Below are 21,034 nucleotides of genomic sequence, written 5' to 3' on the forward strand. Positions count from 1 at the left end.
ATTGCATGTTTGAAATGTTCCTCAGATGCTGCATATCACATTGTTCCTGGCAGATAATTTATGTCCCTTTATCATGTATCTAAGACACATCCTGACAGGTCTAGATTCCTGCTTACTCATGCTATAATCCTGCTTCATCTCTTTTAGTTTATTTCTTCTCACTCTCATTTACTTTAAGAATCACATACTCCTTTAAGGATATGATCACAGTTCTTTAAATAGCAGAAGCGAACCACTCCTCTGCCTCCTACATCTGAAAGAAACTTGAGAGCACTAGAGTGCCTTTTTCAACTGTGACCACTTTGGCTATAGTCTGACGCATTCATTGGCAGCTATACTGACACACTTCAGTCAGACTTGCTTCTGTTACCTTTTCACTAAGATGATTATGTCTGACACTTCAAAGACTTGCTGTATGTTGAACTTCAATATTGTATGTTTCAAAGACTATCTTCTTCACACCTCTGAGACTCATTTCTGAGGCCAGATGAAGTCAGTGTAATAAGGAAAAAATATCAAACACTCTTATACAGAATGCCAAATGCATTCCCAAACAGACTTCCATCTCTAGGTACATTTTGGGATTCAGTTCTAAAGTATCAATGTTTGCACTTTGTATAAAATAAGAACATATTCAAAATGAGAATACAGAAGATTTATAAAGATTGCAAATAAGGTGACCTGCTGGTGTATATGGCACACTGAATCAGAAATATTCCTATTGGCAAAGAGAAATAAATTTATCGATTAGTTTTTGGAGTCCTAATCTCTGAATGAGTTAATTTTAAACTTTATGGTTTCTCATAAAAAGGGATTTTCCCAGTGTGGGGCTCTTACCCACCATCCTGAGTGCAAGAATGTCATGCTCCACTGTCTGAGCTAGCCAGACTACTGGTTAAAAGCAAGCAAAGTATTTTGAGGGATGTTTTGGGGATTTGAGCTCTGCTGTGTATTATGCTGTCCAGGTTTTAGCTTTCTTTTTTTGTCATTGCAATTTGCAGTGAGTACTATGCATGTATCCTAGAACTGAAACTTTTCTTGTTTATCTATTCAGACTTGAACATGTCATTTTTAACATTAGACAGCTTGGCAAAATAACTTCAGCTCGGAAAAGTCCATGTACTCATGTACACTCTCATCATTCCTCAGCAGTATCACATATTTTACATTTACTCTTCTGGTGAGTGAAAGATAATTCATAAAAGTCACGAAATATCGAAAACTGCAGAAATTTAATGTGGAGCTTTTCTCCTCGGGCCTCCACTGAAAATGTGCTCTTTCTAGGTGCAGTGGACTTTTAGGTTAATAAATGCAATAAATAAATAAATTTGCAATAATTACCCCTTTCAGAACACACCATGGTATTGCACCAAAAAGCCTAAATTGGTTAGAACTACCCTATCAACTCACTTATATGCAGCTTCTTACCACATATAAAATTATCCAGCATCCATCTTCCTGTCCAGTACTAAATGATAAAATTATCCAGCATCAGTCTTTGTGTTCATCATTAAATGCCTTTCTGTACAACTCTGTTCCTACTCAGTCATTATCATCCAATGACCAAAAACTCTTCTCTGTCCACAAACCTTCAGATCTGCTGGGTATGGTCTGTGCTCAAACCATGTTGCTAAAGCCATCAGGTCAATACTATCTCTGCAGTCCTTTAAAACCATTTTGAAACACTTCCTAGCCAAAATATGGTTCTGTTCTTGCTCAATCCAAGGATACACTATATCTCTAAATATGAGCAAGTACCTATTCATACCTTACACCTTCTTACTCCCGCTTCTTCACTCACTTCCTAATTTCAATCAGTTTTTCTCTCCTGACTCTCTATCTAAACATGCTATAACCCTTTTTTCTCACTTCATATTGCAATTCCTGTTTGTAATATACTAACTTACCTTTAATTTCTCTAAATATTAAACTATTGTCATATAAGTTGCACTTATTTTAACCTTAACCAATGTTGTCAGATTATGTTGAATTTGGTATAGTTATTTAAACTCAAGATATTTTTGTATTATTTTTGAAGATTATAAAATTATTGTTCTTACAATGTTTTTGTAATACTTTGGAGCTTTTTTAAAAATTCTGTCTTTGGTTGTCCTAAATAATACCATACCTTGAAATTTATTTTTAATTGATGAGGGGGTTGTGGGGACTGATGCCCTCCTTCACATGTATGCTCCAGCAACTCCAAAGGTACAGGGTTATATTTTGAAATGTAATGTGGATGTGTGTCCTACTTTGCAGAGATATGCTGATCCTTTCATGTGAGGGGAGCTACTGCATCAACCCCCTGTCAGTTTGCAGAATAACTATGTTATACTACTGAAAGAGACAGTGCATCAACCCTGTTATCAGTCATGGATGGCAGTGTTATCAGCCATTAACTCTACACTCACACCTGCACAAGCACAACTTTCAAAGAAATTATTAACAAGTAGACTGTGTTACAGCTTCCTCAAATGGAATTAACTAAACATATGTCATAGCCTGTCAGTATGGTAGAGAGGCAGCAGCTCTCAAACTACACTACTGCCATAACGTGATGAAAAAAATGCTCCTGTTTCTGACACTTTGCCATAATTTGTAATGTTCAGAGGCTGAGGTAGCTTTGTTATGCAAAACTGTACCTATTTTGCAATGCCAGATTAGAGAAAAACTGACTTAAAAGTGTGATATATGTTTACTTTACTTTTATTTTATTTTATTTAAGTTTTTTAATTCGGGCTTTAACACTCTTGTAAGCTGTATTTAAGCTTTGTAAAATATGTGAAAGAAATTTGTACTTTTTAATTGCATTTATAAGATGTTGAAGCCGATACAAAAGAACTGTATTTGCTTTTCCATGTAATATGTAGAAGACAAGTATGTTGGAACGGAGTAATATCATTCTGAAATGACTGTATGAGAAAATGTAGTTTCACAAGAAAAAAGTAATTGCTTGCATGTCAGTGGCAAGGGAAGTCATATAACTGAATTAAAGAACCTATAAACCCAGAAAGAGGCCATAGGCAAATAGTTAACTGTGCAGGCAGTTAATAAATTAATATGGAAAATGGTTTATGTTATACATCTGGCCTATGGGAAAGCAATAATAAGTTAGATTTCTTTTTAAAGGATTTTGTCTTTGCAGCTCATAGTTATTTTCATAGTCATTGTATTTCTTGACTTCTGGATACTTATTTCATATCAGCAGTGTCTTAATTCTGTGTTGTCTAAATAAACTTATTATTCATTTATGTTTATAATCTTATGGCTGACGTGTACGTATGAATTTAGTTATTGTTTATATCTCTGGGTATGGTATTATTTAGAATTGTATGTACCAAGCTGTGGCATCCACCTCTAAATAGCCAGATTGCTCTGCAGATTATCATTTTGTGCTTTTATTGTTATTATTTTATTTGGTTATTGATAAAGAGTGGTACTGTAACTGGTGTGTGTGTGTGCGTGTGTGTGTGTGTGTGTGTGTGTGTGTGTGTGTGTGTGTGTGTGTGTGTGTGTGTGTCCCTAGCCATATCATGGGTGGGGTGACAGTACTACCTTGACAGGAAGAAAGCTGCGGGGGAATTAAAGAATTCTACCAGTTTTCCATGGGTATTGTGTGTATGTGTGTGAAAATAATTTTTTTGAAAGGCAGTTAATGTGGTTAAGGGGAAATGAAAGACACTAGTTCACAGAGTGGTGAGAAAGGGGCTTGGGATGCTAGGCCTAAGACTCAGCTCTGTAAATAGTCAGAGTGTGTAGTCTTACTTTGTGTGTGAATGCTGGAAGCCCATACCCAGGGCAGCAGTACATATTCTGTTATGGGCAAGTAGCATTTAGTGAATTGGTTACTGAACCAGATTTATGTGCACTAATGGTGTGATTCTAGAGGATATCTTTCTGGTGGCAGATCCAGAGACCATAGCCTGTGTTCCAAACATACCCAGATGACAGACTGGCTGGCAGTGGTGGGACTCACACCCAATCAATGCTAGACTGAGTGACAGGGCCATAACTAGGGTAGGACAAAGAGATGACTTCTCTGGGTGCAAGCTATTGGAGAAAAGATCAGTAGATGCCTTTGGGGCACAAGTGAAGAGGCAGCAATCATCCAAGAAACCATGAGATACTGCAGCTTCTTAACTGAATGCTGATAATGCATTCATGGTCACCTCAATCTCTTGGTAACTGTAGCAAGTTGCTACAGCTGTTACAAGCAACTTACTACACAGTTCAGAGTGGAGTTTAGATTTTGAAATACCTTTTTTTTTGTTTTGGTCCTCATCTTTGGGTTGAGGGGGAGGCACTAGTCTGGAGAATTTCCCAGTTTGCCAGATGACCTAGATGTGGTTCTGCCAGATGTCACATGGCATACTTATTTTAAGGCTTGAATTAACTTTTCACTTTATTTTCGGAACTATACCTACTTTGGAGGTATATTCCTGTCTTCAGGCTTAGTTTACCCCTTTACATGGTTTTCCAAATCTTTCTTCCATCACAAAAGGTGGTGCCTCAATGGATCCTGGAAACTATCACCCCATAAGCCTGACTAGCTTGGTCTGAAAAGCTATGGAAAGGATCATCATGGACCTCATAAATAAAGATATTGGGGACCTACAGACACTGGATCCTACCCAGTTCGGCTTTGTTAAGGGCAGATCCTGCCTCTTAAACCTGGTTGATTTCTTTGAAACAGTCACCAAGGCCATTGACGAGGGGAAGGTGGTCCACACAGCCTACCTGGACCTCGCAAAAGCCTTCGATACAATACCCCACTCAGGCATTATAGATAAGCTCACCAGCTTAAATATAAACCCCTATGTCACTAGATGGATTGCAAACTGGCTCAAGGACAGAACCTACATGGTTAGAATTGCTGGAGCCATGTCAGACTCCAAACCAGTTACAAGTGGTGTCCCACAAGGCTCAGTCCTGGGACCTCTCTTGTACATGGTTAGAATTGCTGGAGCCATGTCAGACTCCAAACCAGTTACAAGTGGTGTCCCACAAGGCTCAGTCCTGGGACCTCTCTTGTTCGGTATATATTTCTCGGAGGTACAGGCCAACACGGAAGGACTGTGGCTGACCAACTTCGCAGATGACTGCAAACTGGGCGCCATAATCGACTCTCCAGCTGACACAAGCATCCTCCAAAAGGGCCTCATAGAAACAGACAACTGGTGCCAGAACCATGGCCTCAAGCTAAATGCCAAAAAGTGTATAGTCATTCCCTTTGGCAAAAACAAAGTGCTCACAAATTACCACATAGGTGGTAATCCATTAAGTACAGAAGAAGTAATTAGGGACCTGGGGACCCAAGTTGATAGCAATCTCTCATTTGACAACCACGTGGCCAAAGTGGTTAGAAAAACATTTTATATAGCCCACCTAATCATGAAGGGATTCACATCTAGATCAGGGGAGGTCATTGTGCCTCTTTACTCATCCCTCATCAGGCCCATAATTGAGTACAATGCCCCTTTTGGGATGTACCTTACCAGACACCTGCAGCAACTGGAAAGACGCCAAAAGTACCTCACCAAGAGGATCAAAGGGCTCAAACAGATGCCATATGCTGCCCGGTTAAAGAAACTCCAGCTCTACTCAGTGGCATACCGCCTGTTCAGAGGCGATCTGTGCTTGACGTATAAAGCCATGTCCAACCCGGAATTAATGGACATGCTGCACCTCAGAAAATCCAAATCCCATCGAGCTATGTGCTCAAGAGACTTGAACCTCAGCACTGAAATAAATAGGACATGCTGGAGGGACAGATTCATAACCCAGAAGCTCCCTTCACTCTGGAATAAAATCCCAGTCCAGGTTAGGCAGAGTCCCTCATTGACTCTCTTCAAGAGGAATCTTGATGAGTGGATGGGAGATCGTAGGTTTACCCCAGGTATCACTTCTGTGTCACTGTTAGACAGAGGCACAGTATACTAACCTCGAAAAAGGGCATAGCAAAATAAATTTAAAATGGGTGGCGAAAGCCAAACACATTCTGGCTAGGCTTATAAATGCCCTAGGGCAGATAGCCTAGTATGAACCTATGAACCTATGAACCTATACAATTTTGAAGCTGTTCAGTACACTGGGAACAAGACTACATGGCCATCATACTCATAGCACCAATAATTTAAAGAAAGGGAATCCATTTGTTACATTTCCTTTTTTCAAAAGTAAAAATAAATGACTGTGAAGAAAATTTTTGCAAAATCATTCATTGAAGTTTGCAAATTTTACACTGTCTTTGATAATGCACTTAAATTTTTTGCCACTCTCATTTCTTTAAAGTTGTGCTTTTAAGTAGCATTCCACAATCCTGTGATGAAGTGGGAGGAGTTATGTGCTATTCAGTATGAAAAATTTATGCTTAGTAGGTGTCTTAATTTTTGGCTGGTAGCATCTACTTTTGAAGACCCTGTGTAACACTTCACAATGGTTGCAGGTAGAAAGGTATGCAGTTAAATGGTATGCAGAAATATCTGGACCATTAAACAAAGCACAACAAGGAAGCATTGTCCAGGCGACATACCTCCCAACCTCTTAGTGCAAGAAATCTGTATAAAAACTAAAATAATGCCCCCCCCCTCCCCAGGACCAGATTTTAAATATTGGTCTTATAAAATGAGACAGTTGCCAGAATGAGACAGTTTGTCTTTAGGGTTGCCACCTTTTCAAATGTCGAAAGTGGGACATTTTTTTGTAGAAATGTCAGATTTTGCAGGACAAAACATACCCTTGACTAGTACAAAGGATAGAACTTCACTTTTTTGCCAAAATAACATCTTATTTTGTAGTATTTGAGTTGCTTATGCTATTTCATATAACATTTAGGTATTTCAGATAAAAAATAACTGTTTCATGCAACTATTAAAGACAACTTAAGAAATATTTTTGTCCTAAAATCTCAGGACGTTTGCCATTTTTTCAATTTTTTCACAGGACACAACTGCCCAAAGAGGGACTGTCCCTCGCAAAGTGGGACAGGTGGTAACCCATTATCTTAGCTTGCATTTTCTGAAAGGTATGAAGTCTGAAACTTTAATTTATGTATTTATTTAGTGACATCAATCCTCAGTGATTTGCCAGAAAACCACACGTCATTACGAACAGACCAAAAATACAAGGCAAAAATATGAATATTCTGCGAAAATCTGGACAGTTGAAAGGTTTGCTATGCGTTCTTAGCAATCACTTCAAAAGTTTCCTGAACGCATCCATTTAGTAGTGTTTAAATTCTCATCTGGTGTCACACTTTTGACTTGAAATAAAATAAAATAAGGAAAGCTCAAAGCTATAAAGTTGAGTTACTGATGACATAGTCTTGCTGCTTCCGCAGTACTAAAATTATTTTTTTTTTTATGTAAGCATGTACTTCACAATGAACTCGTATTTAAAACATACCTACTCTGTTAACAGAATGCGCGAATATTTAAGCTGACAAGAACGCGCAAAGTCTGCATTAAATACGTAATATAAAGGTAAATTTAGAAAATTTATTTCAGTGACACCCCAACTACATGTGCAGAATTTGAAAAAAGGGGTTTTGGATGGATAAAAGCAGCCGCAAATGTAAAAGTTCACAATCAAACATCTGAATGAGAATGAGAATGAGAATCCACCTCCCACTAAAAGTTCACATTTGTATACTTCCCGGTCGTTTGGTTTCTATGGTATGTTGCTATGGCTACTACACAAGGGTAGTTGGGGCGGGCAGAGGCGTGTTGGGTCCGTATATCGTCTGTATAACATAATTCTTGTACCCTTTTAGTAGAATTTAATAATTTAAGATTAAGATAATGACGAGTGAAGTACTTGCCGAGATTAAATGGGACGAGGGGTTTGCAATTCCCGTAGCGAATTCTGAGAATAAGCGATTGGAAGAAGATGTGAGTCACCTTTTACTCTCTCTCTTTTTTAATGGGGGGGGGGGCACAGCACAGCACAGCACAGCACAGCACAGCACACATTTTAAAAAGGTATGCGGCTGAGTGTTCAATACATTTATATAAACATTGCATTTGCTTTACAGTTAAAGTTGAGCATTCTGCTGTAGTGCTGAGCAAGATGAGGCGGGATAGATCTGTTTTAAGTTTCGTGCAAAGCGAGTATGCCATTGCAGTATTTTAGTAACTGCATGTGTGCTTAAATGTGGGTGTAAAGATGCAAATCCTCGTATTTTAAACAGTAGTGCTAGATTGCTAGAAAGGCAGGCGATGGTTACTTAAACGTATGCATTGGTAACTTCCAGTGAAAGCTTTCTTGAATTACGTGGGTAAACATTTCGCACTTCATGAAGAAGGTTACTGCTAATTGATGTCTGGTGCTTGTAGACTAGGTCAGGATAATAGGTTCATGGATAAGCTCTAGGTTAGCTGGCTTTAAGGGCCATTTAAAGCCTAGACAATATGTCTTTTGTGCTCAAATTAACCTATACCACATATCCGGCTTTAGGCATAGGCTAACTAGGCGGCCGCTATACCATTTGGTTAGAGATTGGTCTTAGCCATCCCATGGTCAGTTATTAAATACTACACCTAACTGGGATCATACTTTACATAATTTGAGGGGACTCACGTATGGGATTAAGCATTTAGGAGCTGCCTCTGTCCATTAGAAGTACAGGAGTCCTGGGATACATTTTCTGTTTCTCATCCATAGATCCAAGTTATGCTTGAATATGGACCAGGATGAAGTACAATATCGCCCTTTGTTTTTATGTGGATGGGGAGTCAGTTCCAGAGCAGGGGTGACTTCTGCAAGATATACCTGTTCCTCAAAACCGGTATGTTGATGTTGCAAAAGAGGTTTATATTTCTAGACCAAGTATTTCCGATGCCATTTGACTTGCTGATGTGAGTAAATCCATCAGTAATGGATCGGAGTATGCCTTGTATGCCAGACACAAATCACACTTAACAGAGTGTAGCATACTGAGTATAGTGACAGGGCTTTGAGTTGGTCCATTTAGGACTTGTTTAGACTTTGTGTCCTTTTAGTAAGGTATCTCTGTGGGCAAGTTGTTGCATGTGTCTGGGGGCATTCTATTCAATGATTGGCATATTAAGGACCATGGTTGTCCTTAGTTATGCATTCAGCTAATGATTTTTTTTGCCCATTTAGGTAAATGTATTGACCTGCCAGTCCCTTCCAAAACCAAATATGGTAGTAAGTTCAAAAATACACCATCCTGATGCCCTGCAGATATAAATAAACTGTATAACAGAAGGCAGTTTAAGGAATTTCTTCCTTATCGGGCCAGAACCCCTCAGCGTCAGAATCATTTTAACAACCTCACTAAGAAATTGAAGGCGACTATAAAGACTTGCAAGGCATAATACAAATTAAGACTAGCAAATGAAGAAAAGGATAACTACCCAACATATTAGTCATAGGAGACTCCATTGTGAGACACACAGATGCACCTCTCACCACACTGGATAAGGAGAAAGTCACGGTTAGTTGTTTGTCGGGTGCCAGAATCCGCCATATCACCCATGCATTCAAGTCTCCCAGCAGGTAATGTTATGACTCTGTCATACTCCATGTTGGCAGGAATGACTTGAGAAGTACCTCCCTGGACTATATAAAGAGGGACATGATCAAGCTCGCTGTATATGTGTCTCAGGCAGGTATGTTCCTAGCCTTAAGCAACATTCTACTGTCATCCAGAATGATGCCTCAATACAAACAGAAAATGATTGACTTTAACAATTGGCTTAGTTTCTGGTGTCATTCCAAGGGGATCCAGTACCTGACAGCCTGGGATGACATGATTGACAAACCACAATGCTTTGCCAGAGATGGCCTGCATCTGTCTCCCGGTACTTTTCCATTAATGGAGCACTAGGCTTCGCCAAAAATATGTACTGGTTGTGAAAGTCGAGCATGAAGGGATTAAAGAAGACATATTGTACTCTTAATGGACTACCTAGCAATCCAGTAATTTATTCTTTATTAATGTCTTTGAATTTACCTCATGGAATAACTACATACTAGCCTTTGAATTCATTCCTGGATTACTGGTTGTGCTGTGAGAGTTGTGTCCTTTTTCGTGTGCCCCTAATGATATGTATTGTTTTTAGGGGCCTACATGAATAGTAATGCTTTGTGTGTTATTGTGCATAGTTGAATGATCTGTGCAAAGAATTGGGCTGGTTTGGGAGAGCAGTGCACTCTTTCTGTTTTGTTGCCTGTGTCTGTGTTATGACATTAGTATTCCACAGGCCGGAGTCATATACTTATTTTTTTGCAGGTCAGTATCTAAGAGGTATGATTTGATTCAACGAATCTTCTGTAAAGTGGTGTTGGACACAATTTTGTTGAAATTCATTTTTTGAAAGCTTTGTACATGTATTGACAGTACTGGCAAAGAATGATTGGGTGAAGAGATGAGCTTCAGCCTTCTGTATGGTTACAGCTAATCAAAGTGGAAAATCACTGCAGCAAGTCTTGCTAACTTGCAGCTTTGGCTGTTTAAAGCTGATGGTAAAACTGCTGAATCCGGACTTATTGCACTAATATGGCTCTATTACTCTTGACTTTTTTGTTATTTATTAAGTGTTTAATTTGCAAAGTAGTGGTGTTTCAGGGAGCTTATTATACACAAATGAAAGTTTTTGGGGGTTTTTGTGTTAAAGTCACTTTTAATTATTTCACTAGTGGTGCTTTTCGTTGAACCTGTGCACTTAACGTCATTGTGTAATGTGCAAAGATAGGCATCTCATGTCACAAATCCCTTATAATGATACTGAGTCTGGAGTGATTTACCTGAACTTTGACACTTCATTGTTTGTTTATGTTATTTGCTTTCCTTGACAATCTTGTGTTCTATCACAATTAATCTTAGCTGCTTACAAGCTTAAATGGTGTCTTCATCTCTGTATTGCAGTTTGCGGTGTAAGGTTGGTATCACTGGTGCACCTGCTGTCCCATTAATGATAAGTAGTCTCCCTTAGGCTTCAGGCTCTTGCCTCCCCCATAGTGCCTTTTTTTAGGCAGTGCCATGAGATCAAAAGTATCAACATGAAAATTTCATCAAAACGTAAATTAAAGGTCATGCTGCTAAACGCTAGGAGTCTAAACATGAAACTGCATCATTGCAAGCATTCTTAACCCTGGAAGATGCTGAAATTTGTGCAGTTATAGAAACCTGGTTCAAAGCTGCGGATAGCACCCCAGCCATACCAGGTTACTCATCCTATCATACATTCAGACCCCAAACCGTGGGCAGCAAAGCAAAAGGAGGTGGGGTTGCAGTATATATAAAAGACATACACACCTCCAGGCTGGTCAAACAGTATGATGCACAGGAAATACTCCATGTGCAGTTAATGATTGACAAGACCCCTTTTCAAATCATAGCTAGCTATAGGCCTCCCAACTTTGACTCAAGATGTCCACTCCACCTATCTGGACTTCTTCGAATCTATCAAGATTCAACCCTTTACCCTGATCCTGGATGACTTTAACAATCCAACCATAGATTGGAAGAAATATGCCAAAACAAATGTCCATAGATTCCTTGATTTTGTCAGTGCAAATGCCCTGGACCAGTTGATACCCCCACAGGAAGTGAAAATAGGTCTTGGTATTAACCAACATGAGTAACCACTGCAGCATCCCTACAGTGTCGTCATCCTTGGTAAGATCTGACCACAAAGTCACCATCTTCCCCAACCCCCCCCCCCCCCAGCTAGGGTTAAACAAAAAAACTTCTCCAAAGCTGATTACAGCCTCCTGAGGGAAGGTATAAACAGCTTCACAGCCCCCCCCCCCCCATAGGAACTGGCACATATATCCAAACCTACACCAAAGTACTATATAAGCATTTATATAGTTGCATGGAATCAGGAATACCCAACAGGACAAAATCATCCTGCTCAAGGAAGAGTAAACCTGTCTGGTGGACATCTGCAAGGACATTGTCAACTTCGAGACACTTCATCCCACATAGTTTGGTTTCGTCAAGGGGAGGTCACACCTGTTAAATTTGGTGGACTTCTGTGAGACAGTCACGAAGGCCATAGACGAGGGGAAGACAGTGCACACCGCCTACGCTGACCTGGCCTTCGCTACTATTTCCCACTCAGGTATAATAGATACATTCTCTCAACTAGGCATCAATCCATATGTTACCAGATGGGTAGTAAACTGGCTCACTGATAGAACCCACCTAGTCAAAATAGGGAAAGCCACTTCAAGCAGTAGACTCGTAATGAGCAGTGTATCCCAGGGATTGGTGTTGGGGCCTCTGCTGTTTGGGATATACTTTTCTGAGGTGCAGGCCAAAACCAGTGGGATATGGCTGACCATGTTTGCAGATGAAGTAGATCCATTTATATCTCACCTAAAATTGTTTTTATGGAGTTTAAGAATCTGCTTTCAGCTTGGAATATTACTTATAGATGGGGACTGGAATTTGATTTGTCAGAGTGAGAATGTTCTAGGGGAAATAGAAGGATAATATGACAAAAGAGGTTAGATTTACGAAGATGTTTATGAAAATGTTTGGTATGGAAGATGTGAATTCAGTAGTACAAAATCTGAGAGAATTTACATATTATTCCCCAAGGTACGGTAAGTGGGCTACAGTTGATAGAAATTATATTTCACAGGAACATGTGCATTTAATTGAAAGCTTCAACACATATCCAGTAACTATTTCAAATTATGTGCCAGTAACAACTAAGATAAAAGTGCAGTGTAATGATTTAAAAATGAGACCCTGGCATTTTCCCAGTTATCTGTTAAAAAGAGGAGTTTAAAGAATGGGTAGTGGAAATTATTCAAGAATTATTAGGGAATATAGAAATTTCTTCAGGTATTATAGCAAGTGAGTGGGATAAAATGAAAGTGGAGTTTAAAAACAGGGTAGAAATAAAAGAAAAAGTGATATGGTTAAAAAGTAATGAGAGTTATTTAGAGGGGGGACAAATGTTATTATTGCAGAGTAAGGGTAATCTTACAGAAAAATAAGAGGTGCGGCTGCATAGTGCTAAAGAGAAAACATATATGAGTTTATAAAAATTACTGCTAAGGAAATGTTTAATTCATTCTATATAGGTAAGACTACTCGTAGGTTAAAAGATAGGATTATTGAGCATAAGTCTGAGATTAGGAGGGAAAATTTAAATAATGTCTTATTTAAGCATATACAATTGAGTGGGGTTGAACACAAGTTTAGGTTCGGGGTTATAGATGTCGTTTTATCTTCCATTAGGGGAGGGGATATTAATAACATTCTTGAGACCAGAGAGTATGAGTGGATACTCCGACTGGCAGCGGATTGTCACCCTGGTCTTAATTCTGCTTTAAGCCTTAAACCCATTTTAATGAAGTTACAGCATACTATATTACGATAAATCATGATTTGTGTATTTCTTATGTTACACTGCTATATTTAGATGCATATATGCATTATTTTTATGTTTATATGCTTTTTATGTGTTTTATTAGTATTATATTTATTTTAAGGTCATATGATATGGGCTGCTATCATGTGACTTGTGGGCTCCTATTTAAAACAAGTCATGTTTTGAATGCATTTGTATTAGTATTGAGAAAGGGTTCTACCCGAAAGCTTTGCTGTTTGATAAAGTTTTTTTTTCCAACGTGTTGTGTTTTTTTCATTGGATTCTTTTATTCAGCGTCCGTATTGTTGATTTACCCTGGCATTTTCCCAGTTATCTGTTAAAAAGAGGAGTTTAAAGAATGGGTAGTGGAAATTATTCAAGAATTATTAGGGAATATAGAAATTTCTTCAGGTATTATAGCAAGTGAGTGGGATAAAATGAAAGTAAATTAAAAACAGGGTAGAAATAAAAGAAAAAGTGATATGGTTAAAAAGTAATGAGAGTTATTTAGAGGGGGGACAAATGTTATTATTGCAGAGTAAGGGTAATCTTACAGAAAAATAAGAGGTGCAGCTGCAGAGTGCTAAAGAGAAAACATATATGAGTTTATAAAAATTACTGCTAAGGAAATGTTTTTTTGATGATAACTCCAGAGCACAAAAACCTTTTAGCACAGTGACTTAGGCAACAGAAAATAGAAAGGGAAGTCACCAAACGTAGGGAGTCTGTAACAAGAAATATAACCAGAGATCTTGAGGAGGTATTAGAGACATTTCAGAAATTTTATGGAAATTTGTATCTTCTTCTTCTTTCGGCTTTTCCCGGTTAGGGGTCACCACAGCGGATCACCTGTCCGCTCATGATTGGCAGTGGAGTTTTATGGTGTCGAGTTGCCAGCCCGACACCCAACCTTCCACAGAAGGCACACACACACATGCACTCACACCTAGGGCCAATTTAGAGTGTCCAGTCCACCTACAGCATGTCTTTGAGATGTGGGAGGAAACCAGAGCACCCGAAGAAAACCCACGTGACTACAGGGTGGACATGCAGACTCTGCACAAAAGGCACCCCAGCTGAGGATCAAACCGGAGAACCCCTTGCTGTGAGGTGGCAACGCTAACTGCTGCACCACCGTGGCCACCCTTTATGGAAATTTGTATAAAGTAGACAAATGTTGAGATCAAGAAAGAGCACAAATGGAAATATTTATGGAAGAATTAATTATGCCAATGTTAGAGACAGATGAGGTTAAACAACTAACAGTTAAGGTAAAATGCTATTTAAATGTGATACATTGGAAGTCACATGATGAGGGGATGTGTTTTAAATATGATGGACTATTCAAGTGCATCTCATCTGATGAAGTTTGTTTATTACAGATGAAAGCACTAATCATGGTTGGTTTAGTGAATAACGTTGCACTAGTTGCCCTAACAGTTGAGATAAAATGAGATGAGATAATATGGTGATGTATAATCAATGTTCTGGAAAGTCTCCAGGAACAGGTGGTAGTTTGGGAGTTAGAAGGGAAGAAAGTGATAAAGATCTGGAAGATTTTGTTTAACTGTATTTTAAAAGGAGGAGAAGCACAAACAATTTTGGAAGAAAGGTGTGGTGGCTGTATTGTCTAAAGATGGTTAAGGACCCATCAGACCCAGCTTCATGTAGAAACATCTCAATTTTAAACCATGATTATAAAGTGTTTATGTCTATATTAGCCAAAAGAAAGTTGCCAAAATTGAAAGATATGGATAAATGTCGTTTTGTAGTGGGGAGACACATGTGATAACCTTAATAGAACAGTGATGATCCAGTGGGAAGCAGAATGTAAAAAACAAATACCACTGTTGTTGCTGGGTCTTGACGTAGAGAAAGCATTCAACAGCGTAATCAGTGATTTTATGAGTCGGGCAATGGAAACATTTGCATTCCGTAATATAGTAATAAGGTTAATTAGGATGATATATGAAGGGTCAGAGGCAAGAATTCAAGTGAAGAATGTACCTCTCTAAGTTGTGTTTGAAAAGCTGAAGCAGACTGGGGTATCCTCTTTCCATTTTGTTATTTACTTTATATTTAGTGTCATTGGCAAAGAAAAGAAGGGACACAGAAACTCAAGGATATAATTGGTATGGGCATCAAGAAAAGTTGGATTTATTTGCAGATGATATTATTTTGTACCTAATAAATCCAGAAAAGGACATATTGTTATGGAACATTTTGAGACGTAGGATCATACACGGTTACAAGTACAACCCCTAAAAAAAATTAGTACCAGGCTAACTGCCCTTGTGGGGCATTCCAAGCACAGTCAGTTGCCTCATGTGAGAATCAAACCCTGCACCTTGTGCATATAAGGTGATCACCTTAACCACTATGCCAACCTCCCACCCATTTTCAAGTTATAAAATTAATGAAGATAAAACAAAAGCAAGAGCCATAAATTATGTGCCCACACAAATTGGTTTGACAATATCCATTTTTATGGGGACATGATAAAATAGTATTTAGGAGTGTGGCTTAAAAATGTTTCTGTTATGCTTAAGGATATGTGAGAAGAGACTAACCAAAAGATAATACAAAAACTAAAAAACTGGAATCTCTTGTTTTTGGTTAGTAAGATAAAAGTAGTGTAAATGTTTGTAGTTCCTTTAGTTTTATATACGGGTCAAGCATATTTTTATCAACAGGAAGAGATGTCTTGGACAAGAATTAGTAAAGAGTTGAAGGACTGGGAAAGCAATTCACAAAAAAAAAAATGGGAGAACATATGTATGGCCCCCAAGTATGCATCTAAGTCCAGAAGGATTTAGTATCTTGACTTGGAAGTATTTGCATATGTATTTTTATATCCTAAGCAGACTTCAAAGAATTTTTTTCTCTTGTAGATAGCAAATGTTTGAGGTATGATGGGGATGAAAGTGATAACTGGGAACATATGTTTTGGGAATGTAATGAGTTAGCAGACTTTAAAAATTCCCTGCTAAGTACTGTCAGAAATATTGAGTGAACAAATGGCTGTAACTAAGGAAATGATTCCTTTGAGCCTGGACACTGGATCCAAATTGCATAGAGTTAGTAGGGCCATATTCGGTTTAATTCTGTTGACTGCCAAAAAAGCAATTACTAGAAAATGGAAATCAAAAGTCTAACCCAGCGGTATTCAAAGTATTGAGTATTATAAAAGAGTTGGAAAAGAGATCTTTAGAAAAGGAAAGGAGCAATTACATAGAAATAAATGGAAGTTGTGGGAACAGAACATGCAGAACAATGTTCAGGATGAGTGAGGTTAAAGGGAAGGCAGGAATTCGGCAATTTATGTAATGTTGGACTGATGATAGCTACAAAGGAAAGCTGGTATAAATTTCCTATTCCCCATCCACTTTTCTAGGTTGCACTTAAACTGGGTAATAGACAAACTCTGCATTTGGATGGGAAGCCTGTTCCATAGGAGGGGCAGTTTCTGAGACACAAATTTGTCTCCAGCATGTTCTGTTTGTCGCAGGCAAAATTCAGGTCCCTAGGCGTAGTATTTCTGGTACTCTTTGACTTACGAATATGCAACATCAACTGTTGTTTCATGTGACTCCTAAAGTTTAGCACTTCTGTTAGGAAAATATTGCCTATAAAACAACTTGGCTAGATAAAATAATTTATTACATCATGTTTGCAATGTAGCAAGTTCTTTTATCTAGACATTTTGTTGTTTTTTACTGAAGTTTTATAGTTTAAATTTGTTTTATGTGTTCTAAATGCCAAGCCAGGGTAATGTCTTTCCTTCATACCTCCCAACCGTACCGAAGTACTCATTTTTTACCGAGTTTTGGGGTCCAAATAATGGGGTGCCACGATTTCCAAGTGGCACCCTTCATTTCCTGAATTTTTCCAGCTTTTTACATTTTTTTTTCATTTTTTTTGAGCTGGCACACCTTCAGCCTGTCGAAATTGAGCTCAAGGGCTCACATTTCTGGCTGGAAACTGCTGTTTGCAAAGCTGGAAACTACTGTTTGTGAGTGGGAAGGACTTTATTTTTATCTGGAAACTGTTGTTTGCAAGGTGGAAGGACTGGCTGTTACTAGCAAGCTAGAAACTGCTGTTTGCGAGTGGGAAGGACTTTATTTTTATGCTGGCTGCTTTTGTGAGCAGGGAAGTGGATAGGAAACATGCTGGCTGCTTATTTTTTTGAGCAGGCGAGAAACTTTTGGTGGATAGCGAGACTGCTGGAAGACCAGGAGAGTGATCATAAATATTACAAAGCTTTTGAAGTAAAGCTATCTTCTTGCAAACAAAAGGTAGGGGTGTGTGTGTGTGTGTGTGTGTGTGTGTGTGTGTGTGTGTGTGTGTGTGTGTGTGTGTGTGTGTGAAAATGCCCCAAGTGAATATACCTAGTGGTTACAGAGGTACTCAGTCAGGCTCAAACCTTGTACCTTTGGATGTGGTGTGGGTTTCAATGCTGTTTCAATGAATGTGAGTTTCAAGGGCAGAGAAGTTTTAATGCTAAGTCTATTTTCATTGTAAGACAGTATTGTTTGTGCATTGTGCTATAAAATGTAAAAATAAAATCCAAATAATCATTGTAGAAATAAAGCGGTATGCACACATTAGTGTTTATGGTAAATGGGGCGAAATAACCAGGTAATGGGAAATTGGAATTGCTGCAGGGGGACTCTGGTGCCATATTTTGGTTGTCTGTTCTTCAGTTTGCATTTGAAAATTGGTATCCCACAATTCCATTGGATTGGGCGGGGTTAACACAATTATGTATGCACATTTTATGTTAATCAGCATACAGATTTGTACCTGTTTTTCATGGGTCTTGTCCAAATTTTTGATGTTTCCAGGCTGAGAGGTATGCTTTCCTTATAATTATGTTTAGATCCTTATAAAACCCTCCATGTCTTTGTATCTGAGGGTATCATTAGGGCATACTATATGAAGTGCTTATGTGGTCCACTAGCCGTACCTGCACAAAATGCAACAGTTTGTAAGAACTGACCTTTCTTAACAGGTAGCTTGAAGTCAGATCATGTGCTATCATGACACTGACAGCCTTTACAATCTTGATATATCTGGTCAGATTCAATCTTGACCTCTACAATACTTGTTACCTTGACAGGTTTTTCAGACCTTAATAACCCAGATATCAACTCCTGGCTTCAATGTCGATCACGACAGCAATGATGTAATTTTAGTCAAGATTGGGGTCAAACTCTCATCTGAATGGAAATGTCACTGTTAGAGTCAGAACTGACATTAATAATACTGCCCTTGAGCTTGAACTGTTGACATATCTGATCAGAGGTTTGTGTGTTGAGCTTTTTGACTCTAACATAATTTTGAACAGGATTTCTTCAGTTCATCTGCTGGCATCATTCAGGAAACCCATAGGACTTGTCTTTACTTATCTCATACTCAACACGTCTGCCAGCACAAAAAATTGGGTTAGGATATTAATTAATATTAACTTCCATTGAAACTTCCACTTTATCTTCAGTGCCCTTTTTATGGAAAAAAATTGAAAGAAGTGGTAGCTAGCCTTTATGGTAGTTTGGCATGCTTAGAAAAAATATTGAGGAAAATGTCAAAACTGTGACTAGTTAATTCCATATCTCCTACTTGATTTTAGAGAAGTGTTTTGTGATTTGCTGAGAGCTAGGCTGTTTGTTCTGAGTCCTGAATGTAATATATGTTTGTTATATCACGGTTTCCACTTGCTTGGTACCACACCACTGTTGAAGAGATTTTTCTGCTGAATCTATTTACATCCATTGTTAAGTACTTTTAAGTGCTGTTTAGCATTCTATCTAGATTTATACTATATTTGCTATGATATTGGTGCTTTTTATAGTGTCTTATACTTTAATTCTACATTGTAAAGTTTGTTTTTACCATTGTGTTTGACTTTTGTGCTGAATCCAGATCCATCCAGATATGAATTAGGGGGATTCAATAAAGCATACATAGTACTTTCTCACTGTGTGTGTGTCGCTACCACAACAAGTTTTAGATTCAGTAAGCGCAGTGTAGCGGTACACACCCCCACACAAACAAGATAAACACTGTGTCATGCTAATTACAGCATAAGCAGGTGAATTGCATACTAATCAACCAATCCAACATGGTGGAGCTATTCAACAACTATAAGGCAGCCGTGTAAACTTTGTGGTGGTTTTTCCTGTGACTTCCAAGACTTCTCAAATACAGCCATGGAAAGGGGCCTACATGGGCAGAATGTAAGGAGTTGCTGCTGCTTTAATTTTTTTGTGTGTGCTACAGGCTGAAGCCAGTGCTGCTGCTGCTCATAGGCTTAGGCCGAGAAGGAAAAGAGTTTTCAGGCCCAGATTAAATTTTCACAACCTACGTGATGTGGAAATTGTAGACCACTCCAGGGTGAACAGGGACACACTACAGGAACTCTGCAACCTTTGCCATCCTCAACTCAGAGCCAGAGCCAACCGAGGAGAACCCATGAGACAAAGTTATGTGTAGCCCTTAGAATTTTAGCTACAGGTACCTTTCAGAGACCAACAGGGGACATGCTGCAGGTGTCACAGGCATCAGCATCCAGGATTGTCCAACAGTTTCTGAATGCTATGCGCCAACATGCCACTGACCACATATATTTTCCCCATAGTTCTGAGGAGAGGGCCAGTAATATGCAGGAGTTCTACCATGTAGCACACTACCTTGAAGTACTGGATGCCATAGATTGCACGCCTATAGAAATTAAGGCACCACTTGGGGAACAGGGTAGGATCTACATAAACAGAAAGGGCTACCATTCTGTCAACTGCCAAGTCATATGTAATGCCAAGGGAATCATCTTGAATGTTTGTCCTGGCAACCCTGGCAGTTACCATGACTTGCATATCTGGCACACCTCCCAACTATACTAGATATTTGCTAGGGCGGCTATCCCACGAGGTCATTTACTGGAAGATGCAGGCTATGCACTGGAACCGTGGCTGATGACACCCATCAGAAATGCACATACACCCACAAAAGAACGCCATAATGAGGCACACGCTCAAACCAGAAATATCATAGAGCTTGTGTGTGGGCTGCTGAAGTCATGGTTCTGGTGCCTAGATGCATCTGGGGGAGACCTGCAGTACAATCCATGCACATGTACAAAAACATTCACAGTATGTGCCATGCTACACAACATCATCCTGAGAAAACAGCTTCAGCAGGTCAGCAAGGGGAAGCGGCATACATCCCACCACCAGTGCCAAGGTCACAACAGCCACAGGCAGATGAGGAGTCAGAGGAGGAACAACCAGCTGCTGTGGGTGTAGGCAGACATAGGCGTCATCAGTATGCCCTTGCATGGCTACGAGGCAATGCATAGTAGATTCATTCACCACCTAGGGACCGAAAACCTTCCTCCTACACACATACATATAGTAAAATTGATGCCAGGCAGCTCACACCACCTTTACCTCCCCATATATTAGCTGTGTACTTCTTGCATCAGAGAGTCAGCCCTGAACTACAACCATGTCAACTGCTGCATTTACAAGGTACGTCTCTAACCTGGAGTGCATTGTGTAATAATATGAATGAGTGGCGTATCCTTGTATCACACTAATTGGAAATGTAAGCAAGTAAAAGTTCAGAGATTGGCACTGAAATTACCTTAACATGTGTCATTGTTTACTAGTAGGCCCCAGGCA

General features: G+C 39.1%; 1 protein-coding gene across 1 annotated transcript in view; it reads left to right on the plus strand.

Moving 5' to 3' along the window:
* Window positions 1–7,674: 7,674 nt before the first annotated feature.
* CCDC39 (coiled-coil domain containing 39) overlaps window positions 7,675–21,034 on the plus strand; it is a 1,972,012-nt gene continuing 1,958,652 nt past the window's right edge. Inside the window, exon 1 of the mRNA XM_044070181.1 lies at window positions 7,675–7,889. Coding sequence (XP_043926116.1) covers window positions 7,800–7,889 — 90 coding nt within the window. The 5' untranslated portion in view covers window positions 7,675–7,799. The remainder of the gene's footprint in view (window positions 7,890–21,034) is intronic.

Source organism: Protopterus annectens, chromosome 4.part1 (assembly GCF_019279795.1).
Source record: "Protopterus annectens isolate FY-2018-M chromosome 4.part1, PAN1.0, whole genome shotgun sequence".
NCBI lineage: Eukaryota > Metazoa > Chordata > Ceratodontiformes > Protopteridae > Protopterus > Protopterus annectens.